The sequence below is a fragment of the Vidua chalybeata genome, chromosome 2 (assembly GCF_026979565.1).
Source record: "Vidua chalybeata isolate OUT-0048 chromosome 2, bVidCha1 merged haplotype, whole genome shotgun sequence".
NCBI lineage: Eukaryota > Metazoa > Chordata > Aves > Passeriformes > Viduidae > Vidua > Vidua chalybeata.
The window spans coordinates 69,320,513-69,334,893 of record NC_071531.1 but is presented as its reverse complement, the minus strand read 5'-3'; the positions used below and the strand labels follow the sequence as shown (position 1 = coordinate 69,334,893).

Genomic DNA, 14,381 nt, shown 5'->3' with positions numbered 1-14,381 from the left:
CTTTGGCTGGGATTGTCAGGACTGCACTTTGGCTGCAGAGATGAACTGCCCTCCTCTGAGCTCTCACTTCTGTTTTAGTTTAGAATGGCCTTTTTATGAGTAAATAGGTCCTCATCTCTTGCTCTGTTTGATAGCCCATTTGCTACAGGCAGGACTCTGTTTCCAGGAATGGGTAGTGCATCTCAGGTGGGCTGTATATTGACCTTTAAGGAAAGAACCCCTTGCACTGCAAGGAAAATGTAATTTTTTTTTTGTTTGTTTGTTTGTTGGCTTTGTGTAGACAACTGCTGTTGTGTCCCTTACTCCCAAGGCCCATTAGCTACCCAGCAGCTCTGAGTCAGACAGCCAGGCTAGAAATGTAGAAACCCATGTAAAAAGATGCTCATTAATCCTTATTTCCTTCCTCCCATAGGCGTTTTCCTTACATGCCCAGCATTTCTCACATGCTGGACTCCCAGTGCAACAGGACGCTTCCATTTGCTGTAGTCTTTACAAGCCCAAGCAGTTGATTTGTGGAGCTTGCTGTGCTGCTTATTCTCTGATGTGAGGTGAGGTGTGCCTGAAACTAGTCTAGTAAGTCTAGAGAAGGGGAGGAACCTTTTTTTTCTCCCCTTCTCTATGGAAAACACTGCCTCCCTTGAAAACAGAACATGAAGGTTTACCAAAGTGCTTTCTCCCTGTGGTTTGAGCCTGGGACAATTCCCAGACTGGCACTGTGTCCTTTATATGTGCTCATGTGTCTATGTTGGCTTGCAGTTTGCACAGGGATTCATCAATATTCCTGATGACAATAAATACAGCTATTAGGATGAGTTGAGAGCTTATCTTAATTGGGTAACAGATGAGCAGGCGTATGTTGCTGTTGAATCCATCAGCATTAACTGGACAGAGGTAAGTTTGATCAATACTGACACTTGAGTGCATGGGTAGCCACTGGAAAATATTAATTTACAATCATGACCGGCACCTCTCATTAACCAGAAATGTGTTAACCCTAATTGGTTCAACAGGGCCCTGCTGCACCACACTGTACTGCTCACAGCTTTTCTTCCAGGACCTGAGACAGTTTCCTATGGATGGGAACTTGATGGTGCTCAAGTTTGTGCTTTGGGTGGTCGGGCTGGCAGCTGAGCTGCAGCATCCATCAGGCCAGGAAGGTATGTGAGGCACACCCACCTGGCTATACGGCCCATATGGCTGGGTAGACATGGAGATCTACGTATTTGTCTGTTCATGCCTTATGGCCAGCTTGAATAGGAATTAGGCTGAGTGGGAGCGACACTGATTTATACCATCTGCAAGTCTCCACCACAAATCCATGAGCATTCATATCCTCTGTGCCTGTGCCTGCACTGGGGGGTTGCGTGCACATGTGGACTGAACACACTTGTGGTAGCATTAGGTTGCCCTCAGAACTGTCAGGGTATGTAAACAACACTGCTTTTAATGGGAAAAATGTGTATATATATGTGTGTATGGAATACTTATGAGGGTGTGTGAAAAATGTTTCTTGTGCTGTAATGCCAGCAATGACAATTTGTTTTCTTTACCTCAACAAAATCCTCACAACCATTCATTCAAAGCAGTCGTCTTTGGCATGTGCCATAAATATGCATAGTCTATATACAAATATGAACTGTAAGAGTTGAAATCATCTCGTAATTAAGGTCTGTGCCTGACAGTAAGGAAAGCTGAATTTGCTGTTAGACCTTCAGTATCTGTGGAGATAAGACTGCTGTCTACATCCACCAAAGAAAGAATGAGAAATTATGGGATTAAATTGTAACCTAGATCCTCTTGCTCCATATTAGGAATAACTTTCTAGCAGTAAGAATAGTTATGCAGTAAAATAGATTGCCTGAGAAAGTGATTGAATTTCTTCTTTGAAAAAAATAAAAAATCAGAGTTTGACAAATATCTGCTGCAACTAGTTAAAGGAAGAAAAAAAGGAGGGTATGTGTTTTTGTGCTTTTATTTTGTGTTCTGGTGCCTTTAGAAGCATAGATGAGTCTCTACGTCTTCAGCTGAACATGGTTGGATGTCAGCACCGACTTTGCTTACAGTAATATAATTTGCTACAAATTTATCTGTAAACTCAGCTGGCCTTAATCCCTGTTCTGTTTTAATGGTCAAGCTTAAATAATGGCCCTTGCTAGTCATCATAATTTGACTGCTGCCCTTTGATATTCTGAGACCTGCAATGAAAGACATCAGGCAGAAGGAAGCAGTTTCTTAGTCAAATTATTTTCAAGATCAAGAGGGATTTTTTATCTTCAAAACTTTTTTTCTGCTAGTGATTTCTCAACTCCTTAATCTTTTTCTTGTTTTAATGGTGAAGGATATTATGAAGTTTTCAGTAAAAATTCAATCCAAATGTATTAGCAGATGAAAATATTTGATTCTTGCCCTCTTACCTTGATCACGGTTGCCCAGTCCCATCCAAGTCCACTGCACTCTTTTGGTCTTATTAGTTCTCCAATTAACCCAGCAATTTCTTTTTGGCACTCAGATGGCTGTATCATAATTGATTTCCAAACCACTAGCCTTTAAAAGAAAAAAGCTGCTACCTCTATGTAATTCCAGAGGACAGTCAACTGTTCTCTTCTCCGTTTTGTGTAACAAAAACTTAATGCTCCCTTGTGAAGTTAAAAAGATGATTTTGTCTTCCCATTTCATCAGAGGGTGCTATGAGGGGATGCCTCAAACCCAGGGAATATGAAGAGCAACAACAACCTACAAAGAAACCCATTCCAGTAGCTGACTGTTTGCATGTATGAATAATTTCAGTGAGGCTGTCTGAAAGATTTATTATTTGGCAAAAAGGAAAGGAACAACTGTTGGCTTGTTTGAATGCTTCCACAGTGAATGAGTATGGCATATGGAGATTCAGAAACAAGGTCAGTCTCTAATATCTAACTCTTGCTTACCTGTAGCTTGGATACTTGGTATTTATAATATTTGTACCACTGCTGTTTCTTGGAGCATCTTTCACAGAAGCAATATGGGGAATTTTTCTGACAGTTGTGTATTGAAGACTTTCAGTTTGTGAAATCACAAGAATGTTCTGGGTTGTTTTTAATGCAACATCTTTGGAAGGAGTTTTTGATCTCATTTGGGAATATTTGATGAAAAAGACCAGCTGGACCTGAAAACCAAACAGCAATGGCCAAGGGTTTAACCAAGGAAGCTGGAAGTTACATAGAAGGCCTTACTCTAGACCTGTTCCTAGAAGCCAAGACTTTTCTCAGGGTTTTTTGGAGGTATTTTAGGTTTTTTTGGTTTGTTTTTTTTTTCACCAGTTGAAGTACTTTCTTAGTCTTGCCTAAGGGGAGTTGTGGTGGAGGGGGGCTATTAAGCTTTGTATTAGCTGTCTCAATAGTTGTCAAGTGAGGAGGAGATTGGCTGTGTAGGCCTGCTAGAGCACTCACCTGGGATGTGGGAGGTGGCAAATACAGGAATAAGAACAAGGACTTTCCTAATCCAGCCAAATGCCTACCTATTTTTTAAACTTGAACAATTTCCTCTTGTTTTCGAAAAACAACTTTGACAGGTTTTGTTTTTTTTTTTCAATTTTCAGGGCAATGACTCATTGTCTGGCTGACTCAGAAGCCCTTCAGTCTCACACATGCCTGCTGGGGAATTTATGCTGAGGTATCTTCCCTGGTTGGCTGTTGTGGCTCTGGAAGTGAAGAGTTCCCTTTGAATGTGTAAAATCCATAAATGTCACTGAGGTCATCTGATCAATTTCACTCTATTAGCACCCCACTGAGCATATCTGGATACTTTGGGCTGCTCAAAGTGGTTTTGGTGGAGAGTATTTGTCCATGAGAGAGCAGCAATGGGAGATGTGTGATGATCTAGACCATCTGTAGCTTTCTGGTGTATATGTTCTCACAAAATTAGGTTCTTATAGATGGAAATAATCTGTGACAAGGGGCCATCCATGTCCTTTCAGGGGAACTCCAGAGGTGCTTAAAGGTCTGGAAGTGCTGCATTAATTCTTTTTGGTGTGCCGATGGGGCCACTCTCATGATGCCTGAAGGATACTCTAAGTCAAGCCAGAGAATATGACCCTGGAGGTATTGGCAGAAAGAGTAAGAAGGATATCTATGCAGACATGGTGGCTTTGTCCTGAGCCTGCTCTGCCTCTGTCTGTATTATGTGTGCTGTGTAATAGAAACTTTCGGCAGCATGAGAAAATAGTATGGAAATAGCATTTTCTGGCCATCTCTAGCCTGCTGCTCTCTTTTTTTTCAGAGCAACATTTACTTCAGAAACAGTTGAAGCAGACAAGCTATTGGTATTGGGGATAGTGAAAGGAAATGTGATAAAGTCTCATGCAAACAAGTGGTGGCAGTCAATGGAATTGTACTTCCTTTTTCCAAGGGTTGGATCTGGCATTGTGTCTTAGAAGCCTTAAGAGATTTATTACCTCTTTCACTTGATCCTGTGGCACAAGATTTATGGCCAAAAGTGCCCAGAAACAGCACGTCTCTCACTCTTTTACCAGCACGCTGTCTACCCAACACAAAAATTCCACTAAGTCAGGATTCTCATACAGTGGGCATCTCTCAGGCCAGGAAGCTCAGCTCTCTCCATGATGGCAGCATAGGGTTCAAAGGGAGGCCCTGTGCACACACAAGGAGTCCTATGAAAGGCTCCCTGAAGGAAATCTAGACTGAGAGGAATATCAGCTTCTCAAAGGCAGACCAAATCATTGCAAGGGTGTTGACAACTTCTCACACAGAAGGGCCATGGCTGGCAGACCTCAGGAGTGAGGGGACTTGCCGGTCAGGCACTTCTGAGATGCTCATGAGCTGGTGAGCTGAAGGGAATTATGGTGGAGAGATGAGAGCTGTTCTTCCACTGGCTACATGGTGAATTGCAAGTTCTTGTCCAGTGAACACCATACCTCTTTTTTTAGTCTTCACCTCAGTTCACCTCTACAAAGGGTCAGAATTTTAATTCAGAGATGCCCTATAACTGACATTTCAGTATTTTACAATGTTTTTGTTAGTGATAGAGGCACAGAGTTATGGGCATTTTTATTGATCACTCTAGAAGTCCTTGTACATGCCAGCCTTTTCAAAACACAGATAACTTGCCTCTGTGATTCCCAATATTCTGTTTAATCCTAAAACTGCCTTCACATGTAATGCCAGGGCTCTAATGTGATTGACCTCATCTGTCTCATATCTCCTCTGGGACTCTAGGTGATTCCATAAGGCTGTGTATTCACAGATGGGAACCTGTGACTATTTCTCCAAGCCAAAGAGTTAAGTCATTCTGCCTAAACCTGACGGGGGAGATACAGGATCTGGATTGTTGGATTTGGACCAGTTTAGGTAGCTGCAGGTTGCTGTTAGATGAAAGGGCAGGAGCCAGGGCAGGAAAAGGACATTGGAGCAGTTTTTCAACTCATGATGGAGTGTAGAACCTGCCTGATTTGGATTTTCTGAGCTGCTGCACTCTTCAGTCCACCTGACTTGATGGCTGCCTTGCCACTCACAATGTGGCTTAACTGAGTGGAATTTTATTTCCTGAGTGTACAATAAAAAGCACAAAGGTTACTGTATCTGTCAAATCACAGGAAAAAGGAAGAGGGTGGGGTAGGGGGAATGGAGAAAGAAACTTCCAATGCACACAGTTCATCTCTAGAGTGACAGAGAATAGGGAAAGGGTCATAGAGGGTTTCAAAGCAATTTATGGCCTCTACTTCATAATTACGGATATTTCCAGAGCATGGTGACAACTGTAACCATTCCAAACCCATTGCTTCCCTCTTCTTGTTGATTTTTTTTGTTGCTTTTTTTTTAAATATTGGCTTCACCACTTTTTTCATCTGCCTCTTATGTGACTTTTTCCCCACTATATTATTTGTCACTGAATTGCCAGAAACCCCCTGGATGCTATACAAGGTGACAGCTCCTGAGCAGTCAAGAAGAAGAACAACAGTCAAATAGAATGACAGAAGCACAAAAAAGGAGGGAAGAGAAGCCCTCCAGAGCTTTAATTTCCCTTCCTTTATTTTGTCTGCTTGGAGGGGCAATAGAAACAGGAGGAAAATGACAACAGATTGCTTCACTTCGAATGACATCAAATGGTTTGAATCTGACATTGATGGGGAACCTGGAGAAACCACCATGAATTCCTCAATTCTTTTCCCACTGCCCTCCATCTCTAGAGGAAGCTATCACCCAGGCATGGCATAGCAAATCACTCACCTCTATCTGTAGTCCTGGAATATTGTCTGACATGCACAAGAAAAATATAAGGTCAGTTAACGTTCCTGCTATATTGAAGAACTAGCACAAAAGTTCAAGCTTTTTGCGGTTTCATTCTCCAGATGACCTCCAGCAAACTTACCCTGTTGGAGAGATTCAGTGTTTTTCAAGGTCAGCTGAAGCACTGCCTACATTGAAAAAGTTGGCATCAATGCAATTACATCAATACAGAGCATGTTGTCTTACTGTAGAAAGGGCCTTGCTGTCCTTTCAGGAATGAATCCTGCATATAGATCTTTCTGAAGGGAAAACAATGAATAAAGCAAATATAGACTTTACAGACATAATGTGTTTTCTTCTTAATGGGTAAGCCTTTGATGGTGTTGAAGAAACTAGATTTTTTTTTTTTTTTTACTTTCTCAAGATTTCCATTGCTAGAAAATGTTTTCCAAATGACATATAATTTTCCTCCAGAACCATTTTCTGCTGACAAGTGATCTAGTCATGCTGAAGTTCAGGAAAACAAAGATGCTTATTGAGAAATTTAGACACAATTAAAAGGTGAGATGTGAAAGGAAATTCACTGTTATGCCTTGAATGTCCTGACTCACCAGAGGCGTAGGATCTCTCTATTACCAGCTGTGTACAGAATATCTTCATTGTTTCTTTTGCAGGGGTAATAAGGGAGGATTCAGAATGGGAAGCTGTAGGATCTCTGGATGCGATTTAAAAAAAAATAAACTTTGCTTCTCCCCCAGAATTTACTTTCCAAATTGGAGATGTAGCCAAAGAGTGGACTTGCCTGGGGTCTTCTGTCTCTTACAGTGGTAGATCGAAGTTGCTCTTCTCCTTCACCTGCTTTGTATCTTACTACTCCACAAGTGGGATTCAGGTCCGTATTCAGACACTTGAAAGCGGCTGGTGCCTGGACTGACAAGAGAGAGCAGGCTTTAAGTGGCTACATTTTTTTCCTAGTTCTCTCATTTGCAAATCATAAATGCACTTTCATTCAGATAGCATGAACCAGGGGATGATGAAAACATGTTACCATTGTCATTCTTTTGTAGGCAGGGCAGCACTGGCAATGAAACAGTTTTCAATAGTACTGATAATTGGAATTTAAGGATCAAGAGGTTGGAGAGTGTTTTTTCAATAATCCTAACAAGTGATATTGTTGACTGACTGGTGAAAGCAAAATGATGAACTGTAACTACAGTCCCTGAGAAGTCTTCTTGTGTACCTCTTATGCATTCCCCATCTCGTACCTCACTGTCAGCTCCTCTTGGCTTAGAGTCACTGAGGATTGCATTTGTCCAAGTGAGTCTATTTTTTGCTTCCATTCAAGTTGTTTGATGTTCCCTTGCACCTTTTCTCAATAACAACACAACTCTATACCATAGTCCTAAATGCACTGACAACCACAGCTTCAGCTGAAGTTTTCTTTATGTGCCTGCTTATTCATAACTGTCAACTTGAATAATAATATCAAAATATTTTCAGATTATCTATGCGATTGGAGCAACTAGAGAGAACGATATGCCAGACATTACTCCACAAGGGAAAGCCAATGTATGTTCTGCTTTGCTTAACTGATCCCTGACTTTGTGCCTTTTGAAACTATTATGCCTAGCTTAAGCTCAGTGATACTTCACAAATATCCTTGCTCTACAGAGTATGTCATGAGACTGGACACTCATGCATCTATCTCACCTAAATGGCTCTTGCAATAACTCTGTATTTTTAGGAAAAGCTTCATTTTCTGTTGTAGACCACATATAATGGCAACCTGAACCCATCTAATACAACTGTACCATTGCTACTTTGCTCCCCTTGTGTGTATGTCATAATGACTTTTTTTCCTCCCGGCCTAATGTGGAATATTCTGGGCCAACAAATCAATGAAGGATTTGGTTGACGGTAGTTTTAGCCCAGTTTCTGTCATGACAATGCTTGGTTTTCCATTCACTTATTATAGCTTGTTCATAATAACCACACAGTTTCTCCTAGTCTGTAGCTGATGCAAAAGGATGACAAGGGATCTCTTCAGTGCAGGGATATAACCTAGCTCCTGGCTGCCTAGAGGCACTCTGGGCTTTGCTCTCTTCCTCTGTGGCAATTTTGATATTAGAGTGACTGAGTGAATACCTCCTTCCCATCTCTGTGATCTGTGTGTGTACAAAGAAGATGATCTTCTGCAATTTAGTTTATCTCCTGCTAAAGCAGACTATACGCCAGGTAACTACTTTTCACAATGCCATCCAATCAGTCGTGTTGACACTGTGGTGTCACCTTTGTGACAGCTACTTCATAGAGATAACAGAATGCTGCTAGCCAATTAGATTTTGCTGATAGTGATACCACAGACTCTGTCCAAGGGGGAGATTGTGCACACCCACAGCTTGACAATAATAATATAATTGAAATGGCAAAGCCCAGAGGCGCTAAGGTAGCAACCTATTATAGGTAGATGCATATGTACAACCCTATTGCAGGGTAGTGGCGTACAAGGGACTAGACAGTCTTTGAGGCTCTCAATTCAAGCCATTCATACTAGCAAACTTGAAAAGTGTTAGTCTGGTCATAAATTATTTTCAGACTAAGAAGAATGAGCTTCATGGCTGACATCTCTTCTCTCCTGTGGGATAGGGGAGCAGCCACTCTGTCCACATTGCACTTGCCTTTCCTGCGACAGAGAAGTAGGACTTGCTCTGTGCCATGTCCCCAGACGGCAAGCACATATTTCTCTCTCGTGCGCCTCTCGTGAAGGCAGCAGGGAAATGCAAGAGGCTGCAAGCAGTACAATTCTGGCCACCGCAAGAGCCCTGTGTGCTGAGTCACCTCACACGTATTCAGGGAACAGCCAAGCGTGGCCGCTCAGACTGGGTGTTCTAAATCATTGTAACCTTTTGTGATGTTTTAAGTTTGCTACTTTAAAAAAGAATAAGTCTATTTCGTTTCTACTTCTGAATTTCTTCTTTATACTCCAGTGCACTCTTTGCAGAAGCAAGAACTATAGACATGTGCTCTGGGGAGATGGTTTATTTCTCTAGAATTAAATGAAAAATATTCCCCATGTTTTTTTCTGGAATAGGGATGCAAAAATGCTGGTCCTCTGCCTTTGTTATTCTCTTGCATCCTTTTCTCTACAAAAGTGGAATGCACCCTCTCTTGCAATTAATCTTCATGATTCCAATGGTAGGTGAAGGTATTTCCAGTTATTTGTTCTTGGCTTGAGGAAGTCTGGAATTAACTGTCCAAGTCAGGTCATCTGTCTAGAACCTCTGTTAAGTGCTTTATATCCAACAACTGACATGGAAAAACTTTCATATGCTTCCTCATGTGTGCATCCACCTCCATTGCAATCTTCATTGCTCCTGCCTGCACAGTTGCCACATGTAGAGCTGCACATGAGAGTATGGATGGTATAGATGGTTGTGTTCCCTTTCCCCAACTCACCCGGGCAGGTTTTTATCCTGGCTTTTGAAATCACACCAAAGCTCGTTCATCTTCATCAGCCCTGGCAGATAAATCATATTCACAGTACTGCAGCTGCACTCGTGGCTGACAATGGGGTATATTTTTCATAGTGCAGTAAAGGCAAGAGTCCTCCTGCTTCCCTGTAAATTGAGTAGCATGTCTGTTTCAAATGATGAGATGAGCAAATAGGCACAGTTATCTGGGGCATGTGCTAGATGGAGCTACTGTTCATGCTCAAGGTAGCCTGTACCATGCCTCTTTGCTGCCTGAAAGACTTGTGACTCCAAGCTGCTTACTTACAGAGCCTTGCCCCATACCGTGCTTCTCTTGTGTGATATTTTGAAATTTTCATTATAAAATTAATGGTTTTTTTCCTCTACTGGTGGAGAAAGTATCACTTCTCGTTTTGTATGGAGCATTTGAAGACTGATTATTTTGCAGACAAGGGCAAGAGAGTATTTTTCCCAGTTTTCACTTGGGGGCTGGCATGTCTCAGGACACATGCACGTGAGGCCAAGCACATAATGGCTCAGGACAGAGCTTGGGTTTTGGTTATCCCACAGTCACAGTGGCAGCTTTAACATCCCAGTTGCTTCATCCTCCCTTGAATGTTGCTTTGTGTTTTGCAGGGCATGTGCATGTCAGAGAGAGAGCTGAGTAAAGGGCGGTGTTGTGGATTTAAGTTCAACTCGGAGAATTTCAATGAAAAGTATGTTTTGGAGCTGTAACCTCACAAACAGGTGAGAGGTTTCCAGAGTCCAATTAAACAAGTAGAGAAGATGGGTGACCTTGAGCTGTGCTCTGCTCCATCCTGGCAGAAGCTGCACTGCCTCCCAGCTACCTCTCACCTGTGCCATACCTGTGTTCCACATACAAAGCCCTTCTATACAGGATAAAGCTGGCAGGCACACAGCAGTCTCATGCAGGGCTATTTGCAAGATGAGAGACGCGTGAGCCTAAACATACCCTAAAAAGGAATCTATGCTTTTCCAGGCATATAATAAATGCAAGAAGGGGTGAAATGCTGTGGGTAAGTGGCTCAGACTACTACTCTGTTCTCAGACATAAGGTACTGCGACCAACACAAGGGGGTAGCTGTGTGTCATCCTGCTTTTAATGTGAAGGCAGAATGCAGATTATAGTGTTGAGTGCTCTGAGGCACTACTGCTCTGTTATTTCCAACACTGTGTGTTTGGGGAAATTGAAGGAAGACTGAGATTCAGTCCATTCTCAGTCAGTAAGGGGAAGAAAGATGCAGAGATAGTCAGTCCCAAAGTGGGCCCAGAGCAAGGGGGTCATGGAGAGAATCGAGAAGGGAGAGAAGCTACCCTTCCCCCAAATTGGGGGTGGAGGGTAGCTGAGCAACAGAAACCTGTCAGGATAGTAACTAATAACAATTAATAATTTATTGTACATCAAATAGCTCTTTTCCTCCTGGTTTCCAAAAGCTCTTTACAGACTATATATAGCGACTGCATTACAGTGTGGTATGCACTTTTCAGCAGCATGGTTTAGGAAAAGCCCTGCTGCTGAGGTACAGTGGAGCCCCATCAGCCCAGAGGAACACTAGGAAAAGATTTGCACCCTCAATCCTGCCTGCTTTGCTGTTTAAAAGAAAAGAATAAAAAGAAGTGCACTGGAGCAATCATTTGATGAGTACAAAGAAGGCAGAGCATTGTATGGGTATTATTTCTTCCTGCCTACAAAGACAGGCTGTCCCAATAAATTCAATTGCATAGACATTGAGAGGAGGAGGACGGGGGTTGAAGGAAACAAATGCACTTTAGAAAGCCTGTGATAATGACTTAAAATTGCTTTTCTTCATAATTGCAATTTTAAGAGCTGACATCTAGTGATAAGCCAAGTGCTAGATGTTGATGGCTTACAGAACACAGGGTCTTAAACACTGTCTGTTACACTAATTCTTATCTATCCTTGGACTTCTTCAATTCAGAAAAAGGATGATGTTGCTTCTAAGGCAGCTGGGGGAAGGTGAATTAGGAGCAGCACATGTGAACACACAGAAAGAGCAGGTCTCCTGACAGACACACTGTCATGCATTGTCCCATTTTCTCACTGCATCTGAATTCTTTCATGTCTGCCCCAAAGGGCTGCCTTCACTTCCCTGAGGGAACACACAGAGCAGGTATCTGAAGGGTAGAGCCCAGCACCACAGGACAGGAGGTATAGAAGAGTATGTCCTCCCTGGAGGGCTGCAGGCAGTGTAATGCTTGCAAAAAAGCAATTAAAAGAGCTGAGCAAACAAATTATAAATAATGTAGTAGGAGTTGGTGTAATGAACCTCCTTAGGAAAGCTGGCCCTTAGGCCAGCCTCAAGTTCCCTGAACCTGAGCAGGAGAAACCCCACCTCTTACAACCACCTAGTGCATAGAGTCACTTTGGAGAGCAATTAGGGAAGAAGCTGCTTACTCCATTGCTCTTCAATCATATGCTGTTAAGTTTAGGGGGTGATGGGAAACCCCAGTGGATTGACTGAGGCTGCTTTTTGTAAGTGAAAGCTTACTTATGTAAATGTGTTTAAGAGGTACCTTTCAGTGTAACTGTTTGCTACATTTCCTGAAAAGAGCTAATGGAAAACCTCTCCTTAAAGATGATGCAGTTAGGACTGTGTTATGGATTTCACCTGTGGATGCCTGAAACTCAGGTGACCAGCTACAGAGATTATCTCTTCAGGGTATGGCCCTCTTAGATACAAATGCTGAACTGTCAGAAGACTTCCAATTTCCTGCTTGTTTCATTAGGCTTTGATAGACACATAGTGCTTTGAGTGCATTTTGGGTTGTCGCTCTTGCCAAAGTCAGTTGGAACTATGAGATCATGGGATTTTCTTGTTTTTTCCCTTCCTGCCTATGCTTAGATTTATAATTATGAAGCTCTCCATTCCTATCGAGAGACTGATTTTGTCATGGAGCTTGCTGTTACTATTAGCAATAAATGGTCCTCACAGCTTTGTGCCAAGGAGATTGAGAATGAACGAATGATGGAAAGAGATTTGTGAAAAATCATGGCCTGGTTTGAAAACCTCACTTAAACTCCTGTTCAGTTTGTGCTTGGGAGGAGGGCAAGGAAATTTTATCTTCAGACTGCAATCCTTGTATACTGCTCTTGCTGCAGCCTTGAGGTTTTGGTAAGAGGGCACGTATTCCCCCATGTCCTGGAGAATAATGAAGAAAACTGGAGTAGTTCACTCCAACTTCTCCTGCCAGGCTGTGTGCCTCAGGGAAGGACAGGAGACATCACTGAGTATTGGAAGGGAGGCTCTGGGAGGATGCACTCAGGTGAAATAGCCGCTTCTGTGTGATCCAGCTAGAGAAAAAAATGGCACAAGACCAATTCCCAGGACAGTGTCTTCTGCCTTGCTGAAATGGACAGTCCCATTTGGGCACTGCCATTTGATTCTTTTGTGGTGTTGACACCTCCCCCCCCAAATACTGGCATATCTTAACACGATGATGATGATGATGTCGTCAGGGAGATATGCAGCTTAGGGTGGATTTTCTCTGTATTTGCACCATCCCTCATGGTCTCACTGTTGGACTGAACCCTGTTTCTGGGTGAATTTGTCCCCTAGGATACAGCACCGCTTTGGCTGTGGTCCTCTAAGCCACTTACATCCCTCCTCACTGCAAGACCCCCATTGACACATCTTGTGGCATCTCTGCTGTCTGATCCAGCACTTTCCTGGAGAAGGGAGCATATTTCAGCCCTTCCCGTCCAATGAAGCAGAGAGTACCCAAAGGGTGGAGAGGGAAGAAATAGAAGCAGACAAGGAGGAGGATCTTTCAGTGGAGCAGGCAGTGCAAAAAGTTATACCAGACTGACTGAAAAGATGCTGTAACACTGCAGTAGCCCCTGCTGGATTTCCCATCTGAGCTTTAGACTCCTTGGTGAGCAGGACAAAATCTAGCTGTATCTGCTGCTTATGTTCACCTCCTTACCTTGTACTGGTTCTCTTATCCAACTATTTCCATTTCTCTCTTCTGACTGTTTATAAATCTCTTGGTTTTCCTTCACTCTCAGTTCCTTCTATGCCAATTCACAGACCCAATATCCCAACACACTTTATCCAAGCTGAGCTTCTTTCCCAGCTCTAGATTCAGAACCTCTTCTTGTAACTATCTCTGTAAGGGCCCTTAGAACTGATCTGTGTGTTTTGCCACCTACTGATCCATTGTGTCTTATCAGTAGAGACACTTCTGCTGCTGCTTATTGGGTGTACAGATGTCCCTGCTCTTTACTGAAGAAACTAGAGCTGTGTGTCTCTCAGGAACTCAGGGAGAACAGCAGTGTTTCTACAAAGCAGTCTCAGTGCAGACAAAACCTTCAAAGCATATTCCCACTAGATCTAACATAATTCTTGAGGTGCAGCATGTGGACTTTTATTTCATAGTTTTATGCCATGGTAAATTTATCTGTATTTTTCTTGGCTGTATCGATGGTATATCTCTGGCGTGAAGCCCATGGTCCTGCCAAATGTCATGTTCTTGCTGCCCATTTGAGATCATAGAGCCTCCCTTGAAGTTGAAAGGTACCAACTTCCCTTCTGTTTCTTTACAGCATCTCAAATAGTAGCTGAGCTTTTGCAGAGGGGAACAAAATGGAAGGGGATGGGTGTAACCCAATGCAATAACTCTGGTGTTCAGTGCAATACTTCACTCC

At 42.6% G+C, this 14,381-nt stretch overlaps 1 protein-coding gene across 4 annotated transcripts; it reads right to left on the bottom strand.

Moving 5' to 3' along the window:
* Nucleotides 1-1,996: 1,996 nt before the first annotated feature.
* Nucleotides 1,997-8,433, bottom strand: LOC128784260 (uncharacterized). Of its 4 annotated transcripts, none has more exons than XM_053935689.1 (8): nt 8,370-8,433; nt 7,023-7,149; nt 6,367-6,408; nt 6,225-6,250; nt 5,442-5,540; nt 2,928-3,145; nt 2,415-2,544; nt 1,997-2,195 (listed from the first exon to the last, which is right to left on the bottom strand). In XM_053935689.1, coding segments are annotated over exons 2-8 (552 nt in total). In that variant the 5' UTR covers nt 7,024-7,149; nt 8,370-8,433; the 3' UTR covers nt 1,997-2,159. The 4 variants fall into 4 exon arrangements, with proteins under 4 accessions (XP_053791664.1, XP_053791661.1, XP_053791663.1 ...); XM_053935686.1 differs by lacking the exon at nt 8,370-8,433 and adding an exon at nt 7,935-8,015 and having other exon boundaries at nt 7,023-7,154; XM_053935688.1 differs by lacking the exon at nt 8,370-8,433 and adding an exon at nt 7,490-7,560 and having other exon boundaries at nt 7,023-7,154.
* Nucleotides 8,434-14,381: the final 5,948 nt, after the last annotated feature.